Source organism: Marmota flaviventris, chromosome 7 (genome assembly GCF_047511675.1).
Source record: "Marmota flaviventris isolate mMarFla1 chromosome 7, mMarFla1.hap1, whole genome shotgun sequence".
Classification (NCBI taxonomy): Eukaryota; Metazoa; Chordata; class Mammalia; order Rodentia; family Sciuridae; genus Marmota; species Marmota flaviventris.
Genome location: NC_092504.1, coordinates 91,226,000 through 91,249,655, shown reverse-complemented (window position 1 = coordinate 91,249,655; position 23,656 = coordinate 91,226,000). Strand labels below are relative to the sequence as shown.

The window sequence follows — 23,656 nt, the reverse complement described above, 5'->3', positions numbered from 1 at the left end:
AGAAATCCTGCTTGTCAGTGAGGTAGGTGACAAGGACAACTCACTGAAATTCCATATTGGATAGTAAGATAATTGTAGAGAAACAGAAATTCAGGTGCTCTGAAGAGAGGACAAGAAAGAGCATATTGGAGCCAGGCCTTTGGTGCCAGTGGAAAGGTAACACAGGGAGAAAAAGAAATACAGTGACCAAATGTGGCACGTGAGAACCTATGGAACAGAGAAACAGTCTGAACTTAGCTGAACCAGAGACTGTGCAGTGAACTGGTGTTTGACAAGTGCTCTATTTCTAGGCTGGCTAATAGAGAGCTGAGAAGGGGAGGCACCTTGAAGTGGCCATGTTGGATGAGTGCTTGCTGCTGTGGGACCCTGAAAAATCATAGCAGGTGTTGTCATTCTGTCCCAGCAAGTCCCTGATGTATGGCCTAGAGTCTGACTGGTGGGACACAAATGAAGTGGGCACACAGAAGATTGTGTACAGAGTGATTCAGGTTAGGGAATAGAGGGGAGTGTGACTTGCTTTTGCTTTGGGTCCTGGTGGCTCACAGGACCAGTCAATGGGGATCCAAAAGCTGAACAGGTAGGCATTATTGTTCTTGAAGGCCAGTCCTGGGAAGAGCACATTCACGGGCAGTGGCGTGAGCAAGAACATAAAGTGTTAGTTATTCTGCCATAGGAGTGGAGTTCTTGGGAGGCTCCTGACATTCAGATGCCCACCAGAGATCAGCATCTGCTTTGCCCTAGGGTGTGTTGATCTAACCTCTCTGGAGCATATACCACCCAACAAAGTTCCAAAGGTCTGATTAAAGCTAAACCCCAACTGCTGGAACTTCCCATTTACTCTGCACCAGCCCTGCCCTAAGAGTGCATTGATCTAGTCTGCTTGGATAAACTCCAATGGTCAGTACTTCTGATTATATCATACCATAAACTGGTAAGAAGGGACGCTGAAAGCTATTACAACCAGCTTTGTTTCTAGGCCACTCTTGCACAAAGCTTGGTGAACAACACAAAGAGGATGGATTTAATTGCTGCCAGCCCTTGCTCTCTCTAAGGGAAACATAGTCAAAAAAGAAACAGAAAGGAGGGCAATCTGGCATAGGGAGTGAATATCCATCCCTGCTGACAGTTTTGCTACAGGGAAGACAATTCCTTCATTTTTTAATTAGATATTTTTCTTTTAATCTTATTTATTTATTTAGTGTATCTCTGTGTGTGTGTGTGTATGTGTGTGTGTGTGTGTGTGTGTGTGTGTGTGTGTGTTCCTGCCACTCAGACTGGCTAATGGAGATATATCTAAAACTATATAGATATAGATATTTTAACCAATTTGTTGTTTTGTTTTGTCTTTGGAGGGTTGGGTTGTTTGATTTTGTTTGAGTTTTGTTTGTTTTCATTTCCCTTTTTATGCTTTCTCCTTTCTTCTCCTTCTAATAGCTAAATTCTCTTAATCTCTTTTTTTAATGTTATCTCCTCTTTATTTATAACTGTCACTGGCTACCTCTCTGCTTTTCCTTTGTATATGTTTTGAATATTTTAAACAATTTTTTACCTTCCTACCTCAGTTTTTCCTCTAATTAATATACCAACAACATAGCACTTTTAAAAAAGAGATAACTACACAAAAGGACCACCTCATAAAAAAAAAGTGTAATCCATCTCAACAGATGTACAAGTATAAGAGTTCTGAAAACATGAAGCAACAGGCAAACAAGTCTCTCTCCCAAATTTATAATCTTCCCCCAAAGAAGTCACAGATATTGAAGGGGATAAAACTTCCAGGAAAGACTGCAAAAGGTTGATAAATAAAAGACACAATAAATTCAATAAAAATTCCGATGAAAGGATCATTAACAGATTAGATTGTATAGAAAACTGAACTTCAGGACTCAAAGACAGGATATATGAACTTGAACACTTGGTAAGAAATAAAGGAGGAGGAGGAAAAAAAAAAGGACAATGATCAGAATACACAAGAACTCTGAGACAACACTGAGAGACCAAACTTAAGTCACTGGGATTAAAGAGGGCATACATATATAGGACAATGGCATTTAGAACCTCTTATAATAAGAATAGCAGAAAATTTTTTTAAGTCTGAGGAATGAGATGGATATCCACATACAAGTTGCATACAGACCCTGAAATTGACTAAATAAAAACGAAATGAAACAAAACCAAAAAAACCTCTCTAAGACACATGATAATCAAAATGACTAACAGAGAATAAGAATAATCAAACAATAAAAACTACAAGATGAACAGCATCAGGTAACATTTAGAGGTAAACTAATAAGACAACTTGTGAGTTCTCAGATCATAATCTGAAATTCAAGAAAGCTTGAAATGAGATAACTGAAGCTCTGAACGAAAACAATTATCAACCAAAAGCTATCTTTCTGAATTAAAGAAGAAATAATAGCTTTCCAAGAAAAGGATAAATTAAAAGAATATATGACTACTAAGTTAGCACTATAGAAAATACCTCAAGGAATATCACACAGAGAAAAATTCAAAAACAAATCCCAGAGCTCCCAAATAGATGAAGCTCACTAGAAGAGGAGTTAAATAAATGAAAATTAAAACCAAATTAAATAATGAAACAAACCAAAAAGACAGGAAATAATAACTCTAAATGTAAAGAGTCTCAAATCTCCAATTAAAAGACATAGATTGGCAAAGTGAATTAAACAACAACAAACAAAACTCAATTACATGCTTTTTACAACTCACCTTAAGGTAAAGACATCCAATAGACTGAAAATAACAAAACTGAAAAAGATATTTCATTCAAATGGAGTCTAAAAATAAGCAGGAGTAGCTATTCTCATGCTGAACAACAACAAGATTTCAAGCAAAAATTAATCAGAAGAGATAACGAAGGTTACTACATAGTAGTAAAGGGAATAATACCACAAGAAGCTGTAATTACATTACATATATATGCCCAAAATGTTGGGTGTATGTAAGTACATAAAACACACAGTTCTTCAGGTTAAGTCTCGGATTAACACTGTTTGCAACACCCACCTCTCACCAATAGACAGGTCATACAGACATAAAACCAATAAAGATGCTTCTGACCTAAATATTACTATAAATCAAATAAATTTAATAGACATCTATAGAATATTTCATCCAACAACAGTCAAATTCATTTTCTTCTCAGAAGCTCATAGAACCATTTCCCAAACAGACCATGTTTTAGGTCACTAAGTAAGTCTTAGCAAATTCAAAAAAACTGATAAAATCCTTTGCATCTTATCAAATCATATGGAATAAAATTAGAAATTGATAACAAGAAAAATCATAGAAACTATATAAACATGTGGAAATTGAATAATAATACTCTTTTGAAAGAAGTGGATTATAGGAGAAATGAGAAATAAAAAAAATCCCTAAATCAATCAAGAATAGTGATACACAATACTAGAGCTTAAACTATACTACAGAGCAAAAGTAAACAAAAATGGCATAGTATTGGTACCAAAATAGACTTGTAGACCAATGATACAGTATAGAAGACACAGAGACAAACCCACATAAATACAGTTATCTCATACTAGACAAAGGTGCCAAAAACATACAATGGAGAAAAGACAGCCTCTTTAACAAATGGTGCTAAGAAAACTGGAAAGCCATAGGTAGCAAAAGATAACTAAACACTAAACCCTATATCTCACCATACACAAAACTCAACTCAAAGTGGATCAAGGACTTAGGAAATAGACCAGAGACTCTGGGCCTAATAGAGGAAAAAATAGGCTCAAATCTTTATCATGTTGAATTAGCCCCCCCCCCCCCCTTTTTTAACAAGAATCAATAAATGAGATGGTTTCAAGGTGGAAAACTTCTTCTCAGCAAAACAAATAATCAATGAGGTGAATACAAAGCCTACAGAATGGGGGCAAATTTTTACCACATGCACAACGAATAGAGTAATAATCTCCAGGATATATAAAGAACTCAAAAAACAGTAAAAAAAAAAAAAAAAAAAGAAATAACTCAATCAATAAACAGGCTAAGGAACCGAACAGACACTTCTAAGAAGATATATGATCAATCAACAAATACTTAAAAAAATGTTCAACATCTCTAGCAATAGAGAATACAAATCAAAACTACTCTAAAATTTCATCTCACTCCAGTCAGAATGGCAGTTATCAAGAATACAAGCAACATTAAGTGATGGTGAGATGTGGGGGAAAAGGCACACTCATAAATTGCAGGTGGGACTACAAATTGGTGCAACCAATATGGAAAGCAGTACGGAGATTCCTTAAAAACTTGGAATGGAATATCATTTGACAGAGCTATCCCGCTCCTCAGTTTATACCCAAAGGATTTAAAATCACCATACTACAGTGACGCAGCCACATCAATGTTTACTGCAGCTTAATTCACAATAGCTAAACTATGGAACCAACCTAGATGTCCTTCAATAGATGAATGTATAAGAAACTGTAGTATATACATATACAATAGAACATTACTCAATATTAAAAGAGAATAAAATTATGGCATTTGCAGGTAAATGGATGGAAATGGAAAATATCATGCTATGTGAAGTAAGCCAATCCCATAAAACCAAAGGCTGAATGTTTTCTCTGATAAGTCAAGGCTGATCCATAATGGGGGTGGGGGGAGCTTGGGAGGAATGGAGGAACTTTGGACATGGCAAAAGGGAAGGAAGGGAAGGGAGGTGGCATGGGGAGAGGAAAGATGATAGAATGAGAAGGAAATCATTACCCTAGGTACATGTATGGAAGACACGAATGGTGTGACTCTACTTTGTGTACAACCAGAGAAATGAAAAATTGTGCTCCATTTGTGTCTATGAACTGAAAATGCATTTTGCTGTCACGTGTAACAAATTAGAATAAATAAATTAATTTAAAAAAAGAATAGTGGTACAATGTACCAAAAATATCTGAATATCTGGGACACTATGAAGGCATTTCTAAGAAGGAAATTCATAGTAATAAGTGCCTAAGTACACTAAAAGGGTGGGGGCGGTGAGAGAGAGAGATCCCACATAAAGAATCTAATGATACACCTTAAGGCCCATGAAAGCAGGGATATACTAATTCCAAAACCAGTATGATACAGGGATACTAAAATCAGAAATTAGAGAATTAAAAAAAGAAGGAGCAATGAAACAGAGTTGGTTTTTTTGAAATCAACAAAGATTGATAAACCCTTAGCCAGAGTAACAAAAAGAGAAAGAAGACACAAATCAACAAAAATAGAGATGAAAAAGGAGATATCAATACAGGTATTTCTGAAAATCACTAGGGACTATTTTAAAAATATATATTCCAATAAATTGGGAAATCTAAGATATTCACAAATTTCTAGAAACATATTACCCACCCAAAGTGAACCAAGAGAATACAGAAAACCTAAACAACCAATATCAAGTAATGAGACTGAAGCAGTAATAATAAACTTTCTAACAACGAAAAGCCTACAACCAGATAGCCTCTTCAAATTATTTCATGAATAGAAATTCAAGAACACTCCCAAATTTGTTCTACAAAGCCAGTATCACCCTGATAGCAAAACCAGATAAATATACATCAAGGAAAGTAAACTATAGACCAAGATCTCTGATGAACATAGATGCAAAAAATCCTTAATAAAATAGTAGCTATTCAAAAATACATTATGAAGACTATACATCATGACCAAGCTGGATTCATCCCAGGAATACAAGGTTGGTTGAACATATACAAATTGATAAATAAGATATATGACATAATTTAGAATTAAGGGCAAAGATCACATGATCATCTCAATACATGCAGAAAATCCTTTAACAAAATCTGGCTTCCATTTATGTTAAAAATACTGAATAGCTGGAGTGGTGGCTCAGTGGTAGAGTGCACACCTAGCATGCACGAGGCACTGGGTTCGAACCTCAGCACCACATAAAAACAAACTAATGTATCCACCTAAAACTAAAGATACATAAATAAATAAATATTTTTAAAAAATACTGAATAAACTAGAGATGGAAGAAATGATACCTTAACATCATAAAGGTTATAGATAACAAACCCCATGTTATAGATAACAAATCACAGTGAATGGGGAAAAACTAAAAGCTTTCCTCTGAAATCTGGAGAAGACCAGAGTGTCCACTCTTACCACTCCTACTCAATATAGTTCTTAAAACTCTAGTCAGAGTAATCAGGCAAGAGATGGAAATTTAAGGATTACAAATAGGAGAAGAACTGAAAATATCTGTCTGCTGATGACATGATACTATACTTAGAAGACCCCTCCCCCCAAAACACTTCTAATAAGTAACAAATTTAGCAAATTATAATGACAAAAGATCAATATATGAAAATCATTAGCTTTCTTACATTCCAATGATGCATCTGCTGAGAAAGAAATCAGAAAAACAATTCCATTCACAATAGCCACCCCCACCATAAAATAATTCTAAAAGGCCTCTATAATGACAATTATAGAACACTGAAGAAAGAAATTGAAGATGACCTTGGAAGATGGAAGGATTTCCATATTCTTGGATAGACAGATATAATATTGTCAAAATGGCCATATTATAAAAGCAATCTATAGTTTCAATGCAATCCCCATGAAAATTTCAATGACATTTTTCATAAACAGAACTAGAAAAATTGTTCAAGAATTCATATGGGAGAAAAAAAGACAGAATAGCCCAAACAATCCTGAGTAGTAAGAGTGAGATTAGAGGCATCAAAACACTTGATCTCAAGTTATACTACAAAGTTGTAGTAATAAAATAGCATGTATTGGCATAAAAACAGATATTCCTCCTCCAGTTAGGACGACAATCATCAAGAACATAAATAATGACAATTGCTGGTAAGGAAGTAGAGTAAAAGGTATATAATGTTAGTGGGACTACAAATCAGCACAACTACTTTGAAAGCAGTAAGGAGTTCCTCAACAGACTAGGAATGGAACCACCTTATTGCTCAGCTATTGTCCCCAAGAATCAAAATCAACATACTGTAGAGATAACATGCATACCAAGTTTATAACAGCAGCATTCACAGTAGCCAAATTATGTAACTAGCCTAGGTGCCTGTCAAGAGATGAATGAATAAAGAAAATGTGGTTTACATATACAATGGAGAGTCAATCAGCTATAAAGTATGTAATTATGTCATTTGTGGATAAATAGATGAAACTGGAAAACATCATGTTTAAGTCAGACTCAGAAAGTCAAGAGTCAAATGTTTTCACTCCTATAGGGATGTTTCAGGGGTAGAGGTAGGGGAAGGCATTAAAAAAAAGGGGACAATCTCAAGAAAAGAGAAGGCCAGAAACAGAGGAAGGGGATCAAGAGAGAAGGAGGACAGGAGGATATAGGGAAGTGCTGAGGAATGAAATCTACCAAATTGTGCTACCAAGATACAAACACACTAGTGATTCCTGCATATGTATATACATGTACATATATATGTATGTGTGTATATTTATATAGACACAGACTGTGTAATTATTATGTACTAATTAAAGTAAAAGTAATAATAGAAAGGAGATTCAGTAGACTAGAGCAAGAAGATCAGGTGAAGGAAGGAGGGGAGGGAATGGGAAGGTACTGGGAAATGAGACTGATAAAATTATGGTACATACATGTACAAACATGCCATAATAAATCCCACTATTATGTATAATTATAGTATACCAATAAAAATAAAAATAAATTGAAAAAAATTGGAAAGTGTTTATTATTAGAATATAAAATTTTACGTTAAAGTCTACTCTATTAAGTATATTAAAGGATCATAAAACAATATATGTAATTGAAATTTGATTTTATGGAAATAATTAATATATTGTGGTAATAGAACATTTGGAACATATGAATAATTATAACTGAAAGCTACATTCATCATATTTATAAATTGTGTTTTATAAGAAGGACAATATAGAAAAACCTGAAAAACAGTTTTTCAAAATGTTATCTCTTTTATCAACCAACAAATAAATTCCTATTAACAATTCTTCCTTTGCTTCTGGTATCTCTTATTACACATAAACTTGATGCATACACAGATACTGTGATTGCATAGAAAATAAAATATGAAATAATGTGTAAAATAAGTTTCTTAACTGTAATGTCTAAATATAGATTTTTTTGAAATATCTGTGTGAATGCAATCATATATTAGAAAATAGCTCCATTAAAAAGGATATAAATAACAATATTAAGAGCAATAATAATACCAGGATATATTACTTTTGCATACATCTTCTTTTAGAGTTTGTAATTTCAATCTGCAAATACATACCAGATCTGTTTTTGGAGGCTCTACACATTCAGCTGAAAAATATGGTGAACTTCTGACTCCACTGCTGTCAGAAGTTGGTTTTGGAGGTTGAGCATGCTGTCTATAAGTAGCACTTTTAGGCGTCCAACAAAATAGGTTGATTGATTCTCGTACACAGCGTTCAATGTCAATTTCTAGACAGAAAATTAAAGAGCAAATAGAATTTGGATAGGTTTGTGAATATAAAAAAACTACATGTTTCCTAAATGTATATATGTGAATATAGCTAAGCAGATAACTAATTAGAAAAGGTGCTAGTAAAAAATATAGATATTAACCAACATATCAATTCCTGGAATGGTAGACATATTTGGTGGTACTGTATGTATATGTAAATGTATGTATATAGGCATGTTTTATGAGAGTGTTTTATTGATTTACCTACATATATACATGTGTGTTTGTATATTTTGGTATATTATTTAAGTAACATAAAACATGTCTTCTTATGATCCATTTACTCTGAAAATGATTTTACCTTTGAAAGTAAAATAGAGAAGAAGGGGCTTGGTATTTGGGATAAGGCAGACAAAAGACTCAGATGTTGATTCACCACAGTTTCTACTGAAGTGTACTGAAAGCTTCATTGCCATATATTAAATAAGATATAAAATAATCAAGGCAAAATTTATCAAAATTTCAAGTCAGATATTTTCCTTTTTTATACTTTCCTGAATTTAGTGCAGAAAGGTTGAAATGCATATGATTTAAATTATTTCAAAAAAGAAACATTTTCTCAAAAGATTTTCTGATCTCAAATTTGAAATTTAGGTCCCTTTGATATAGAGACAATATAACATAGAAACATGCAGAGATAATATGTATATTACAACTTCAAATTATTGTGTTTTTATTGAAACCACAGCACACAGCTCCATTCCTGAGGAATTAATCATTCCTGTGTTTGTATAGAAATATGTGTAGGAAAAGTGGATACTTCACAGAAAGATAGAAGTGCAAGAAGTTGACGGAGATGAAGGAATTTAGCATGAGTTAGTTTTTCACTCTATGTATTCCTAAAACAAGCAAATGTTTCCCAAGTATTTTATTTTATTTTTTGAGGTTAATGTGAATGGGGTAGTTTTCCTAATTTCTCTTTCAGAAGATTCATAACTGATTCATAGAAATGCATTTGATTTATGGGTATTGGTTTTATGTCCTGCTACTTCAGCAAATAATGATAAGTTTGAGTTCTTTTCCTATCCATATCCCTTTAATTTCTTTTGTCTGTCTAATTGCTCTGGCTAGAGTTTCAAGCATTAAGTTCAATAGAAGTGGTGAAAGAGGGCATCCCTGTCTTGATCCAGTTTTTAGAGGGAATGCTTCCAATTTTTCTCCATTTAGAATGATGTTGGCCTTGGGTTTAGGACAGATAGCTTTTACAATGTTGAGGTACATTCCTACTATCCCTAGTTTTTTCTAGTGTTTTGAACATAAAAGGATGCTGTATTTTGTCAAATACTTTCTCTGCATCAATTGATAAATCATATAATTCTTATCTTTTAAGTATATTGGTGTGATGAATTTATTTATTGATTTCCATATGTTGAACCAACCTCAAAACTCTGGAATGAACACCACTTGATCATGGTGCACTACAGAACACTAAAGAAAGAAATTGAAGAAGACCTTAGAAGATGAAAAGATTTTGCATGCTCTTAGATAGGCAAAATTAATATTGTCAAAATGGTCATATTACCCAAAGTGCTATACAGATTCAATATGATTCCACTTAAAATCCCAACATCCTTCCTTATAGAAATAGAAAAAGCAGTAATGAAATTCATTTGGAAAAATAAGAGACCCAGATTAGCCAAAGCAATCCTTAGCAAGAAGAGTGAAGCAGGAGGCATCACATTATCAGACCTGAAAGTACCCTACAAAGCTATAAATAACAAAAACAGCATGGTATTGGCACCAAAATAGACTTATAGACCAATGGTACAGCATAGAAGACACAGAGACAAACCCACATAAATACAGTTATCTCATACAAGACAAAGGTGCCAAAAACATACAATGGAGAAAAGGTAGTCTCTTCAACAAATGGTGCTGGGAAAACTGGAAAGCCATATGCAGCAAAATAAAACTAAACCTTATCTCTCACCATGCACAAAACTCAACTCAAAGTGGATCAAGGACTTAGGAATTAGACCAGAGACTCCGGGCCTAATAGAGAAAAAAGTAGGCCCAAATCTTCATCACGTTGGATTAGGCCCTGACTTCTTCAACAAGACTCCTAAAGCACAAGAAATAAAATCAAGAATCAATAAATGGGATGGATTCAAACTAAAAAGCTTCTTCTCAGCAAAAGAAACAATCAATGATTTCAAGAGAGAGCCTACATTTTGGGACCACATTTTTGCTACACGCATGTCAAAGAGAGCACTAATTTCCAAGATATATAAAGAACTCAAAAAATTTAACACCAAAAAAAAAAAAAAGAAAAAGAAAAAACCCAAAAAACAAAATACCCACAAACAATACAATCAATAAATGGAATAAGGAGCTGAACAGACACTTCGCAGAAGATATACAATCGATCAACAAATATATGAGAAAATGTTCAACATCTCTAGTAATTAGAGAAATGCAAATAAAAGCTAAGATTTCATCTCACACAGTCAGAATGCCTGTTATCAAGAATACAAACAACAATAAGTATTGGTAAGGACTGGGGTAAAAGGCACACTCATACACTGCTGGTAGGACTGCAATTGGTATAACCAATCTGGGAAGCAGTATAGAGATTCCTTAGGAATTAGAATGGAACCACCATTTGACTCAGCTATCCCACTCCTTGGTCTATATTCAAAGAACTTAAAATCAGCATACTATAGTAACACAGCCACATCAATGTTTATAGCAGCTCAATTCACAATAGCTAAACTGTGCAATCAACCTAGATGCCATTCAATAGATGAATGAATAAAGAAACTGTGGTATATAAACACATGGGATATTACTCCACATTAAAAGAGAATAAAATTATGGCATTTGCAGGTGAATGGATGGAGTTAGAGAATATCATACTAAGCCAATCCCAAGAAACCAAAGTGGATGATAAGTGGATGCTGATCCATAATGAGGCAAGGCATGGGAAAAGTGGAGGAACTGTGATTGGGCAAAGGGAAGAGAGGAGAGGGGGCATGGGGGCAGAAAAGATGGTGGAATGAGATGGAATGAGATGGACATCCTTACCCTAGGTACATGTATGACTGCATGTACGACTGCACATATCGTGCGACGCTACATCACATACAGAGAAATGCAATTTTGTGTTCCAATTGTATACAATGAATCAAAATGCATTCTGCTGCCATATATACCTAATTAGAATAAATTAATTTTAAATAAACCAAGCAAATGGCATATATACTTATTTCTTCTGCAAAATTCCAAGTGTGTCAGCTCAGAAAGGCAATGGAAATAACTATGTTTAAAATTGCAAAGGGACAAGTTTCCTATTTCTGTTTTTGAAATAAAAGCCTTGTAAGGGAAAAAGGAAATAGGCACTTAGTATACATGGAGGGTGTTGTGTGTAGGGCTTAATCTTGGTTGTCACTGTGACTGGATTGAGGGATGCCTAGAACAATGGTAAGTCACACTTCTGTTTGAGGCCGAGTTGGAGGAAGTTGGGTCACTGGGGACAGGATCTCTGACGGTATATTAGAATCCTGGTTCCTTTCTTCCACTCTCTTTTGTGTCTCAGCTGCCATGAAGTACCTTGCCACATGCCCAAGGGCAAGAGGGCTTAGTGACCATGAAGCTGTGAGCCAAAATAAATCTTTACTCTTTATTTATCTCAGCTATTTTGTCAGAGCAACAAGAAGACTGATATAGAACACTAGTCATGCATTTAGTTATTTGCCATCATAAGGTAGAGAACCTTTAGCAAAGGGAAGGGAAAAATGACACTGAGCATCTACTATGCAATAAGCTTTGTGTATTTTTCATTTAGTTTGTTTAATTCTTTCAATGATGCCTAAAGATGGGTATTGTAATCTTTCTACCATTTTTATTGAAGATGAAAAAGCTAAGAAAACATAAGGAAACAGACTTATGTTGTGTTCTACTATGGGTGGAATGTCTGAAGTTACTGAGGGGTTATAGACATATTTTGTTATTTCCCAATTCATTTAGATTTGGAATACGACCAGCAGGTCTGAAAAGATCAGTTACTCAATTAAGCAATCCTATATCTGCTATTAAGTGATTTTTGCCAATCTCACAGCTGTTTCTACTGATGGCTACACAAAGAGGTCAGATTTCATCATTCTACATGCTATTTCTATCAAAAAATTCTACAAAACAGTTAAAACAAGATTTGAAATTTGAGTGTATTATATGAGCAATGGCTAACACAGTGAAGTGTATTTTTTTAAAAAGCTCTATAACATAATTAACCTGATATTCCACAAGGAAAAGGATACAAACACCAACTAGAAGAAAAATATAAAAATCAAAGTTATTTTTCTCTACTCTGCTTAAGAAGAAACAGATATACTCAATTTATTTTAGAAAACTCTCAATTAAAATAGTTACTATAAAAATTTATTAGCTGAAGAGAAAAAGCTCTTAGTCATCTAAATTTGTCTTTTTGCTCTGCTTAATCCTAAAAGAATTTCAGTTCATAGATTTTGCATCTGCAGTATTCAAATCAGTTTGACCCATCTGTCTACCCGGCAAAATGTTGAAATCAAGTCAATGGTCCAGATCATTTTCCATTTCCCAATGGAAAATGCCAATTTGTATCTCATTCCAAAATATCCTACTAACACCATAAACAGTTTACAGCAAATCTTGAAAATTTACTGGGGAAGTTTTAATTCCACCCTGATGGTCAGTACTGGCATATACCATATTCTCCATTCACCTGGCCCAAGTTACCTCTCCATTCCCAAATCCTTCCAAAGTACTTTGTCATAATCTAAATATAGCAAAAATATTTTGTGAACTGTATATTGCAGTTGCAATTATTCTTACCTCTCTTCTGATACTACTATTTTCTCTCCTACATCATAATTATTTGTATAGCACATAGTGAATAAAGCATGTACCCTAATTACAGTTCCTCAGGTTTGAACCAAAGATACTTTGAGATTCTAAGTGAAATAACTTATCTAAATTGGTTTCTTGATCCTTCTTCATAACTACTGTGTCTCTCAGAAACACTGAATTATGTTCAGCATGATAAAAACATCTCAGGTTTACCTTTGGGCAAAGGTAGGTTAAAAAAAAAAACACACATTTCAATTGAAACCTTCTTTTTATACTTTAACGGCTGCTGAGTTGCTTCCTAGATCTATTGATTAGTTGTTTTAGTGGCACTTATTTTTACTATTATCCAGTTCTGTTCAGCTCTCCTCTACATATGATCCGTATTTCTGTAAGGAGGATTAAAAATTAAAAAAATATTTTCTTTCTTGATTTATTTCATCATTTTGATGGATCATATTTTCTAGTAGTATACAAGAAAGAGTGCATAGGAGGAAACTTATTTGTAAACTTTGCATGTCTTTTATATCTTTATCCTGCCTTTGAATGATGGTTTGGCTATGCATAGTATCTAGAATTGAGTATTTTGAAATGAAATAAAAAAAAATGTTCTGTTTCTTAAAAAACTTCCTGATCGTTCATACTTGTAATATCTTTTTATATTTACCTTTTTGAGGATATTCCTTTTTTCAGATTGGATGTTTTGTACATATGAGCTGGGTTTGGTAACTGAGCGTTCATTAAAGGGGAAAGTGGGGAGTAGTTATTTTGTTAGAGAATCCTTAAGTAAGCTATTTCTCTTTCAGGGGAAATACAGTTTCTCTAGGAAATTCTTTCATATTCTCAATTACCTATTGACATCCTTCTGGGAATTGACTATGTTGTTAGGGAGTGGGGCAGTAGTTGGGGTTATACCTATATACAGTCACTTAACTCCTCTCTTATCCTTCTTGACTCTCAGTTTGAAGACTCTCTAATTCCATCATGTGGAGGACAATCTATCCATACTTGATAATGTTTTACTGAAGTAAATAAAGACTGTCTTTTTCTAGACCAACTTTCCTTCCATTTTTGTATTTCCTTTTGTGTTGGGAAATGTCACAGTTGCTGTGGACAATGTAAGATACAACTCAGAGTAAGATAGAGATACATTCAGTTTGGTGTAATGGCAGATATCTTCGTTTGAAATAACTTACGAGTACTGACAATGATTTTCTTTGTCACCAAACTGAAGCCTAGCTCCTTAGCAACTTAATTTTAACTTTGGCCTATACAGCCTTGACAAAAAATTAACAGTTTACAATAGCTTAAGACCACATCCCTAGGACAACACTAGCCTTTCTTAAAGTGCTTGCCTGTGAGAACACAAGGATGCCAAAAGAATTTACTGTTAGTTCCAATTGGCACCTGAAGAAAGAGGCCCTGTCTTCCTGTATCCAATGGGAAGGTAGGAGCCTAATAAGCATGAATTAGCAAACCCTATGGATTTCACAGGAATCAACCTACATGCGCCCTGTTTTGTAATTTCGTTTTTATCTAACTCCATTAAGCTACTGCTTATTCAGTTCATTCTGCCTTTAAACACTCAATTACTTCTGTATAATCCAAAAGTGAGTTCAGATCTCACTGGACTATTTCTCTTATTCTCACTACTTTATCTAGTATCTGCCTTTATTTATCTTTAACATTTTAGTTAAGTTATTGCCAACTCTAGAAATGGTTTCTGGTAGTAATTTCACTACCCTCTATGCAGGTACAGGGGATACAATGCAAAATGAATGTGTTCCAACACTGGAAACTAATGGGTAGCATAGGACAAACATGGTTGAAATGTACACAGCCCAAAATCAGACTATGAAAAATTCTTCCACATACTAAACATACAAAACAGTAAATCAAGAATTTGACTTTTTTGAGTACCTTTGTCAAAGGAGAAGTATTTTCCTTTCAGAAATATATTTAATAATGCCACATATATAGTTAAAATACACTAATAACACTTTCTCCTTTTTTTGATAGGAATTTAACAAAATACATTTGTGTGTTTATAGGAAGCAAACCTGAAGCACCACAATAAATACAACTGTGTAAAAAATCATTCTTTATGCATTGCTACTATCAAAAGTAAAAATTCAATCAACCCTGCCAGTGGAAAGACTGATTACTATTTTCTCTATAAGAACTAATGGACATTATTGTCACATTGCAAGGTAAGTATGAAGCCAAAACATTAAGAAAAATATCTTGAGAGATGTGTTAGATTTTAATTAACAAAGTTATGGTATTTCTCCATTTTGTAATTTGTTGTGATCTCTTTGTTCATTCTAAATGATCTTCCTTTTAAAAAATATTTATTCTGGGCTGGGGATGTGGCTCAAGTGTTAGCGCGCTTGCCTGGCATTGCGTGCGGCCCGGTTCGATCCTCAGCACCACATACAAACAAAGATGTTGTGTCCGCTGAAAACTAAAAAATAAATATTAAAAAATTCTCTCTCTCTCTTAAAAAAATTTATTCTTTATTTGTAGTTGGGCACAATACCTTTATTTTATTTATTTTTATGTAGTGCTGAGGATGGAATCCAGAGCCTTGCATATGCTAGGTGAGCGCTCTACCGCTGAGCCACAACCCCAGCTCCTCTAAACAGTCCTTAATAGCTCAATTCAGTATTCAGAATTAATATCCTCTTTTGAAAAAAGGGCGGCCTCCCCACACTGTATAAGCTTCAGGCCAAAAATATGGCTTCTTCTGAGATGGGAGCAGACCCTTGCCTGGCAGGGGCAACAAAAATCTGTGTGGGTGAAGAAATGAACCCTTCCTTATGCCTATATTCAAATGAGTATTCTCTGGTTTCTTGCCTTTTGAGAAATCCACGCTTAAGGATTGTTCATAAGTAGTATCATTTGCAGCCTAAAAAACTAAGTAAGGATAAAATGTTACTAGAAAGAGAGAATGTGTGAAATCCATCTAAAACATTACAAATCTCGCAGGATTTGTTTTTTCATGGAATTTATTTTGATCCAGAGTTAAATTCAACAGAAACTGTTTTACCATATTCTTGAACTTATCCACGTGCAGCTCTTTTTCCGTTGCTTGGAACACAGCATTTTAGAGGTGTCCAAATCATCTTCCTTACTACTGTCAGAATCATTTTTCTAAAATAGTCTACTTTTTTTTTTTTTTTTTTTGCTTAAAGCATTTCAATTGCAGAGAGAATAAAGCCCAAATTCTTCCACATGTCAGGCAATGTTCCCTGTAAACAGTACTCCATATATTCTCACCAGTTTTTATCACCATCACTATCTCTCAGTCCTGATATCCTTCCCTTGCATCCTACTCTTTAGTCATTTTACCAGCATCCTACTTACATTAAGATGGCCAGGAAGTTTCATACCTCTGTGTCATCTTTATGTCATTTTCTAAGCTTCCAGTGTTTTCTTCCCATCTTATTCAGGAATATAATATCTTTTTTATTTTTATGGTCCCACTGCAATAGTACTTTCCTGACATATAATAAAGTTTGTTAAAAATGTATGGAATGAATAAAGTTACTGACCTAATGTCTCACAGAAAGTGAATGAAATTTTCTGACACACAGTTCATTCACTTTAGATATATATATTTTTTTCTACAGCACAAAACACTAAAGCAAAGGTGGTTAGTTTTCTCGTTGCTAAACATTATTGAATAAGACTAATTATACACATATATACAGATACTCTTTAACACATATATGCATATACACACTCATTATAGAAAGTCACTAAATATTTGTTTGAATGAAAGAAAGAATGAATATTTAAACACAATTTTGGCAATATCTAGGGGGAAATGATGGTACAGTGTGCTACTGGGCTCCTGATTTAATTCACCCAGCCTTCCAAATCTGGTACAAGCTCATGCAATTACTGCAGCATTTTGCTATGAATTTATCATACCTGCTGCTTAATGCCTACAATGCAATGAGCATAAATAGAAAATTCAATCAACACTACTGATATGTGTATACTTAAATTGTTTACAGTTTTTTAAGATAATTGTTTTTAAAAGTTAGCAGTGGGGTGTACTATACTATAGTGCAAAGCAGCTGATGTTGAAACAGAGTACACCTCAGGAAAAAGAATAATGCAGAAGCTTGGAATATTTAGCACCAGATCAGCTGCACTCATCATTTTCTCTTTCTTTTACACTTAGTGGTAATCACAAACAAAACGGGAGTCTTGATATCTGTGGCAACTACAGCCTTGTGTTCAAGTTCAATAAGCAGTTTTTCTATTACTTATAATTTGTACAGAATAATTGAAATGGTTTTAATTTTTCAAAGGAAATGCAGCAGCTTTTAATAAAAATAAGAAAATTCTAGACATTTCCTCTATGCTACATAATTTTGAAAAGATAGCCTAATAACAGCGGTATATTCTTCTTCTTTACAATATGGTCTGTTCATTTGTTCTATTTTATTTTATTTAAATTGACTTGACACTGTACTCATAGAAGGGACATGTAATTCAGAAGTTATTTTCTATTCTGTTAAAGATCAGAATAGAAAAAAACAGGCCACATATCAAATTACTTTCATTTTTGTGCTAAATGTAAAGAAATAGAGGACTAGATAGGAGAGAAAGATAAAAGGGGACACACAAGTATTATCACCTTATTAAAATACAAATCATATATTGAACAATACATGATAAATGCCACTTTTAAACACATTTTGGTTCTTAAATTCTCACTGGCAACAACATCAGTGTGTGTGAGAAATTTTTAAAGATAGTTTCTAATCTTTAAATGTTTCTGTGGTTACTCAATATACTTTAAAAGTAAACAGTATTCTGTTTAAGCAATTTGAAAACTCAAAGCCCATATAAACTGTCAATAGTAAAACAAACAAATTCCATCATTGATATCTTGTGACAGATATGCTGAATCACTAATGATATAAACTATAAGATAATTTTTGGATTGGTCACAAAAATTAAGAGTAGAAACTCCCTTTCAATCATAAAATAAATAGACCGTAGTGACAAGCTTCCTTATTAGATTTTTTAAAACTTGGGATGTGATCTAAAATGTAGCAGTACTCTAATGAACTCTTAATTTTCAAGGTAAGTGGAAAATTCATATCAACCCTGACTTTGTTTTTCATTATAGTTCCCAACATCTAAGAAACATTGTGACTTTGTAAGCTGTTTACGTGTTGCAAAATTAGTTCTGTTTTAAGAGCACCTCCTAGATCAGTGTTAAGAGAATTTTTCCAGCTTTCCAGAATCATGTCACAATATGAGAGACTTCACCAGTCATGCCATTGACTTTGTGTTTTCCATAATCATTTATTTCCACTTAGAAGTCATGTATTATAACATCTGTTTTCAAATTTCTCCCTTTTTACAGAAATAATGCAGTTGTGGCTCCCCAAGAAGATTGATATAACCTGAGATTTTGAAAATAACTTTTTCATGGAGTTTTATTTTAGTGACTATACAACCTTGCAATCCATGTAAATAAAACCAAACCAACTACTTTCTCATTTATCTTTAGCCACCTTTCAATTCAAGAGAATTTAATATATTGTCTAAATAATATATCATCTAATGTTAATATCCAGCTTTTACAGGTGGATGGGGAGAGGGCCATAGATAAAATCTCCACATTTAATTTCTGTTATGACTGTGCTTTTACAAATCCAAGATGTACATCCATGGACATCACATACTTACAAGCATTAAGTGTGAATAATTAATGTACTCTCAGCTTAAGGTAAAATGGCATCATTCTTATAGACTTTACAATTTGAAACTTCCACTAAACAACTGTGTGCTGCAAGGGTAACTTTCACCAGAACAATTCTTTACACTACAGCAGGCTATGAGCCAGGAAAAAAATACGGATTACTACTAGTATCACTTATGTTAAAAAATGCTTTGTTTAACCCAAGATGGAGCTCCTTTAAAGGACTGTACACAGACAAGAATGCTCCACAAATATCAATATAGCCATTCATTCCTATTTTGGTAAGTGATGCTATTTTCAACAATACATTTCATTATTTCAGGGACATTGAATTGAAACCAAATATCTATATCTATATCTATATATTTAAATATCTTGAGCAGGATGCTGTATGCTCCTTTTTTTGTCTGTACTCTCCATCCTCTTTTCTAGTCACCTTCTCAAAAGGACTTCCATCAGTTTGTTGTTTGGGGCTTTTCAGTGCTTTCTTCCCTCTGTCTAGTAAAGTCTGCCAGTCATTTCTCTTTTCAAACAAAGAAGTCACAAATCAGTAGCCCACTGGCTATAGTCAGTTATATTTGACTCAAGTTTATAGATTTAAAAAAAATTGAGCCACTGTTTACAATTGGGAGATTATACACAAATAGTATTGTAATCCTATTTCATTTATATTTATCCCTAAATGAACAAATAGTTTTCAATTTTACAGTTAAAAATCTTTTTAAATACTTTTGAAACTTGGGAAATAAATAATATACATTCACTTGGCCAAGGCTCTGGTGCAAGAACATTTACTTGAAAGCTTTTTTGCTTTATTAAGGTAAATACTGAATAGTGGAAAATTATAACAGTCAATTGTGCATTCAACTGATGATTGTAACAAGCCATTTTAGCACTGATATTATGCCTTCTTACGACATTAAACAAGTCATGAATATATTTCTGCTGCTTTAGATGAATATATGAATTTTTTTAACTAAAACTTCACAATTATATTATGCCTTTGCCCAAATAAAATGCTTTACCTCAAATAATAGTAATATATTATATTACTTATATATTTTTAAATATTTTGTTTTAGTTGTAGTTGGACATAATATCTTTATTTTATTTTTATGTGGTGCTAGGATCGAACCCAGAACCCGAAATGTACTAGGCAAGTGCTCTACCACTGAGCCACAAACCTTATATTTTCAGAGCAAAAATATATTCTCTGGGGCTGAGGTTGTTCAATTCTCAGCACCACATATAAGTAAATAAAATAAGATCCATTGACAAGTAAAAAAAAAATTTAAAAATCTACATATGTATATATATTCTCTCAACCTCTGTGTTACATAAGAGATAAAGCAGAAAATAATTTAGAAGCCACTAGATTCTTGTCTCATGTATCAAAATATATACAGAGGAAAAAAATCAGTATAAATATAAAACTTTTACACATGATTTTTTATTATCTACTATATTTCTTGATATAAAGTGAGAATACTTAACAATTAAAATGTTAATCATTTAAAACCCTTAAATTTGTATAAACTTTGAAATTTGAGCTTATTCATTTGAGTTTTAACCATTAATATTTAGTTCAGGAATGGACGGCAAATACTAAGAGAGAGGAATAGAATATAGATAAGCCAGGAAACTTTAAAAATATGTGGAAAATATGGTTTCTGTTCACTTATTTAAGTGTTTTAATAGTACCTACCATTAATGAGATGCTAAGGGCAGGAATGTTTATGCTGTACTTAAGACTTAGAAGATGAAATTACTTGATACTTGTATGGAGTATCTATACCTATTTATAAATACTTACTTATAAACATAAAAAATTAACTATTTACTAGAAAATAAACTTTTAGTAAGAGAAATTTAGTAGAGAAACCAGCTTGAATAGCTGAAACTACAACTAAATTTATTTTATTTCTACTGAATAGAGTATGCTGAAAAAAATGGGTGCTTAATCAGATTTGATCAATGTAATGACAAAGTGTAACAGAAAGAATAAAATTAACAGCACCTCATTTTTTAAAGTCTAAAACAAGCATAATAACATCTCCTGAGTGCTTGTTATTCATAATGTTGTATAAGTCCTTTCAGTCTTGAATTGATAAGCTTCATTCTATTATTGTACCATTTATAAGTAAATTCAAAGGAGGGTCTTTTAATATTATACTACATAGTGTTGAAATTTTTCCCTATGGAATTTATTCCTCTCATAGAGGAAGACAGAACCAACAAGGTTTATTTCACTGGGTTCCACAGCTTATGAAATTATACGAAGCCTTCTTAAAGGAGGAGAGCAAATGGATATGCTGCCAGACTCTGGAAAATGTAGGAAAGAGGGTTTCTTCGTTGCATGGAGGTGGGAGAACTCCCATCAGTCCCTTCCATGTTTTCTTAGAACTCAACCCCTGGGAAGAGAGGGTCTTAAGACTGGTCTTTGAGTGGGCTGGGGTTGTGGCTCAGTGGTAGAATGCTCACCTAGCATGTGTGAGGCCCTGGGTTTGATCCTTATATTTTGTCACATATAAATGAATAAAATAAATGTATTGTGTCAAACTACAACTAAAAAATAAATGGGGAAAAATAAAAAGACTGGTCCTTGGGAAGTTGGGGAGGTCTCCATGTTTCATGTTGTAACTGTCGGCTCCAGGTCTCTGCTCTTATTAAGAGCTCAACTTCTTGGGATTGCAACTGACTTCTTTCTACAAAAGAACAAATCTATGTAACCAGCAATGGGGGGACAGCTCCGTATGGCTCTGTCCTTATGACTCAAGGAGCTTGTCATGCATATTAGGGTGAATAAAGTTATATGTGTGTATACTCATGTAAGTATACATGTGGGGGATATATCACCTCTATAGATTGGAAGTAAGCCAGACAAACTTAAAAAAAAAATGCCATTCACTGTAAAATCAGAGTGTTGTCATTGTTTAATGTTAATGTTTTTTGATAGTTATTGTAACTAAACACTGCATTTTGAAATTTATTCCTACAGGCAGTAACAATGAAAGAACAGCAATTAATGAATAATAAAGAGAACTTAGTGAATAAATAAATACCTACTGTATCTATGTTCTCCTCCTCCTTTTTATGTTGCTAAGTCCTGAACTAAATATTTCTTATGGTGTGTGTGTGTGTGTGTAATATATATAATATATATATTTTTGATTACTGAAAGGATATTTCATATCTAACATATGACATCTATCCATTATCCATTATACTGCATAATATATTTAAGAAAAATCCAGTGTTGGTATGTATGTCTTTGAATTAGTTTATAGTTCTTGCCAATCATGCATTCCCATTCTGAAAGTTACAGATGCCATCAACCATTTGCATGTACTCAGAATATCTCACAAAACATTAAAGTATCAAATGTTTACAATCTGATAAATTAGGAAACTAAATATTTAAGTTGTGGTGTTTAGGATCTCATTACATTCATGTGGATAAAGGAAAATATACTACCAATTTTTATGTCAATATGGAAAAGTTAAAAAGTGTTTTAATACTAACTGAGCATTATTTGCCATTTTCAAGCTAAATTTCCACCCCACCCCCAACATATGCTATGCCTGAATTCCACTGTATTTTTTTTAATCTTTTCTTTCTTAGAAGTTGTTTTTTAATACTTACCTAATTAGGGTTGTCCAATGTAGCAAATATAAATGTAGGAGATGGAGTAAAATTGAGTCTCAAATAAACAATGTTCATTTGGGATATATTTATTTTAGTAGTATTATCTGAAATTCATATTTAATGAGGTATACTGATTTTGTCTGACGTGAGGAAGCTAGGGAACTCCTTAATATTGCTATCTGGTTAAATACAAGGAAGGAAAATAGATTAAGTCTTGATTTCACCAATCACCTGCTAGAGGTCCATGAGAACTTATAACCAAGAATAGGTATCATCCTTCTCCCCTTCCCTAGCACAAGAATCACCAGAACTGCCTTAAAATCAATGGGATTTTGAGTAAGACTAGATTATACAATTGACTTTAATCAATATAAACACCTTTACCTATCCACCTATAATTCCACAACACATATACTACTTTCTGAACTAGTGAAAATAGTGAGATGGTACTAATATTTTTCATGTTTTTGTTGAAAATTAAATCATATTACAAAGTAGGTAGGTGATACTAAAATGCTTAAATTTCATTCAAAACTTTTCTATTAAATTAAGCTTCTCTAATTGAAAAATCACTACACAACTAAGATTTTTCAGTCAAATGCCAATTTCTTCCTATAAAAAAGGATTTGAAACTTTTCATATGCTGAAATCTCCTTCAGTATACTATTACCTTCTAAACAGTTTATATATGCATATTTCTCCCAATGTTAAAGCCATTATTTTAATCTCAGAATAAGTTAAGGTTTCTTCCGTACAGATTTACCATTATTTTTTCTACAGAGTTCTCTAAGAAAAATATTCCTGCCTCTAAATATTTCTGTCTTTGAAAATAATCAGTTTTTTTTGTATAACCTCTGGGGATTAGCAAGGATGGTGGAATGTGATGGTCATCATATACAAAATACATGTATGAAGATTTGAATTTGTTGTCAACATACCTTACATACAAACAGAG

General features: G+C 33.3%; 1 protein-coding gene across 4 annotated transcripts in view; it reads right to left on the bottom strand.

The window, feature by feature from the left end:
* Tbck (TBC1 domain containing kinase) overlaps nt 1–23,656 on the bottom strand; it is a 224,266-nt gene that overhangs the window by 78,066 nt on the left and 122,544 nt on the right. For all 4 annotated transcript variants that reach the window (XM_027935483.2, XM_071614493.1, XM_071614491.1 and 1 more), the window contains exon 23: nt 8,292–8,464. In XM_027935483.2, coding sequence (XP_027791284.1) covers nt 8,292–8,464 — 173 coding nt within the window. The remainder of the gene's footprint in view (nt 1–8,291; nt 8,465–23,656) is intronic.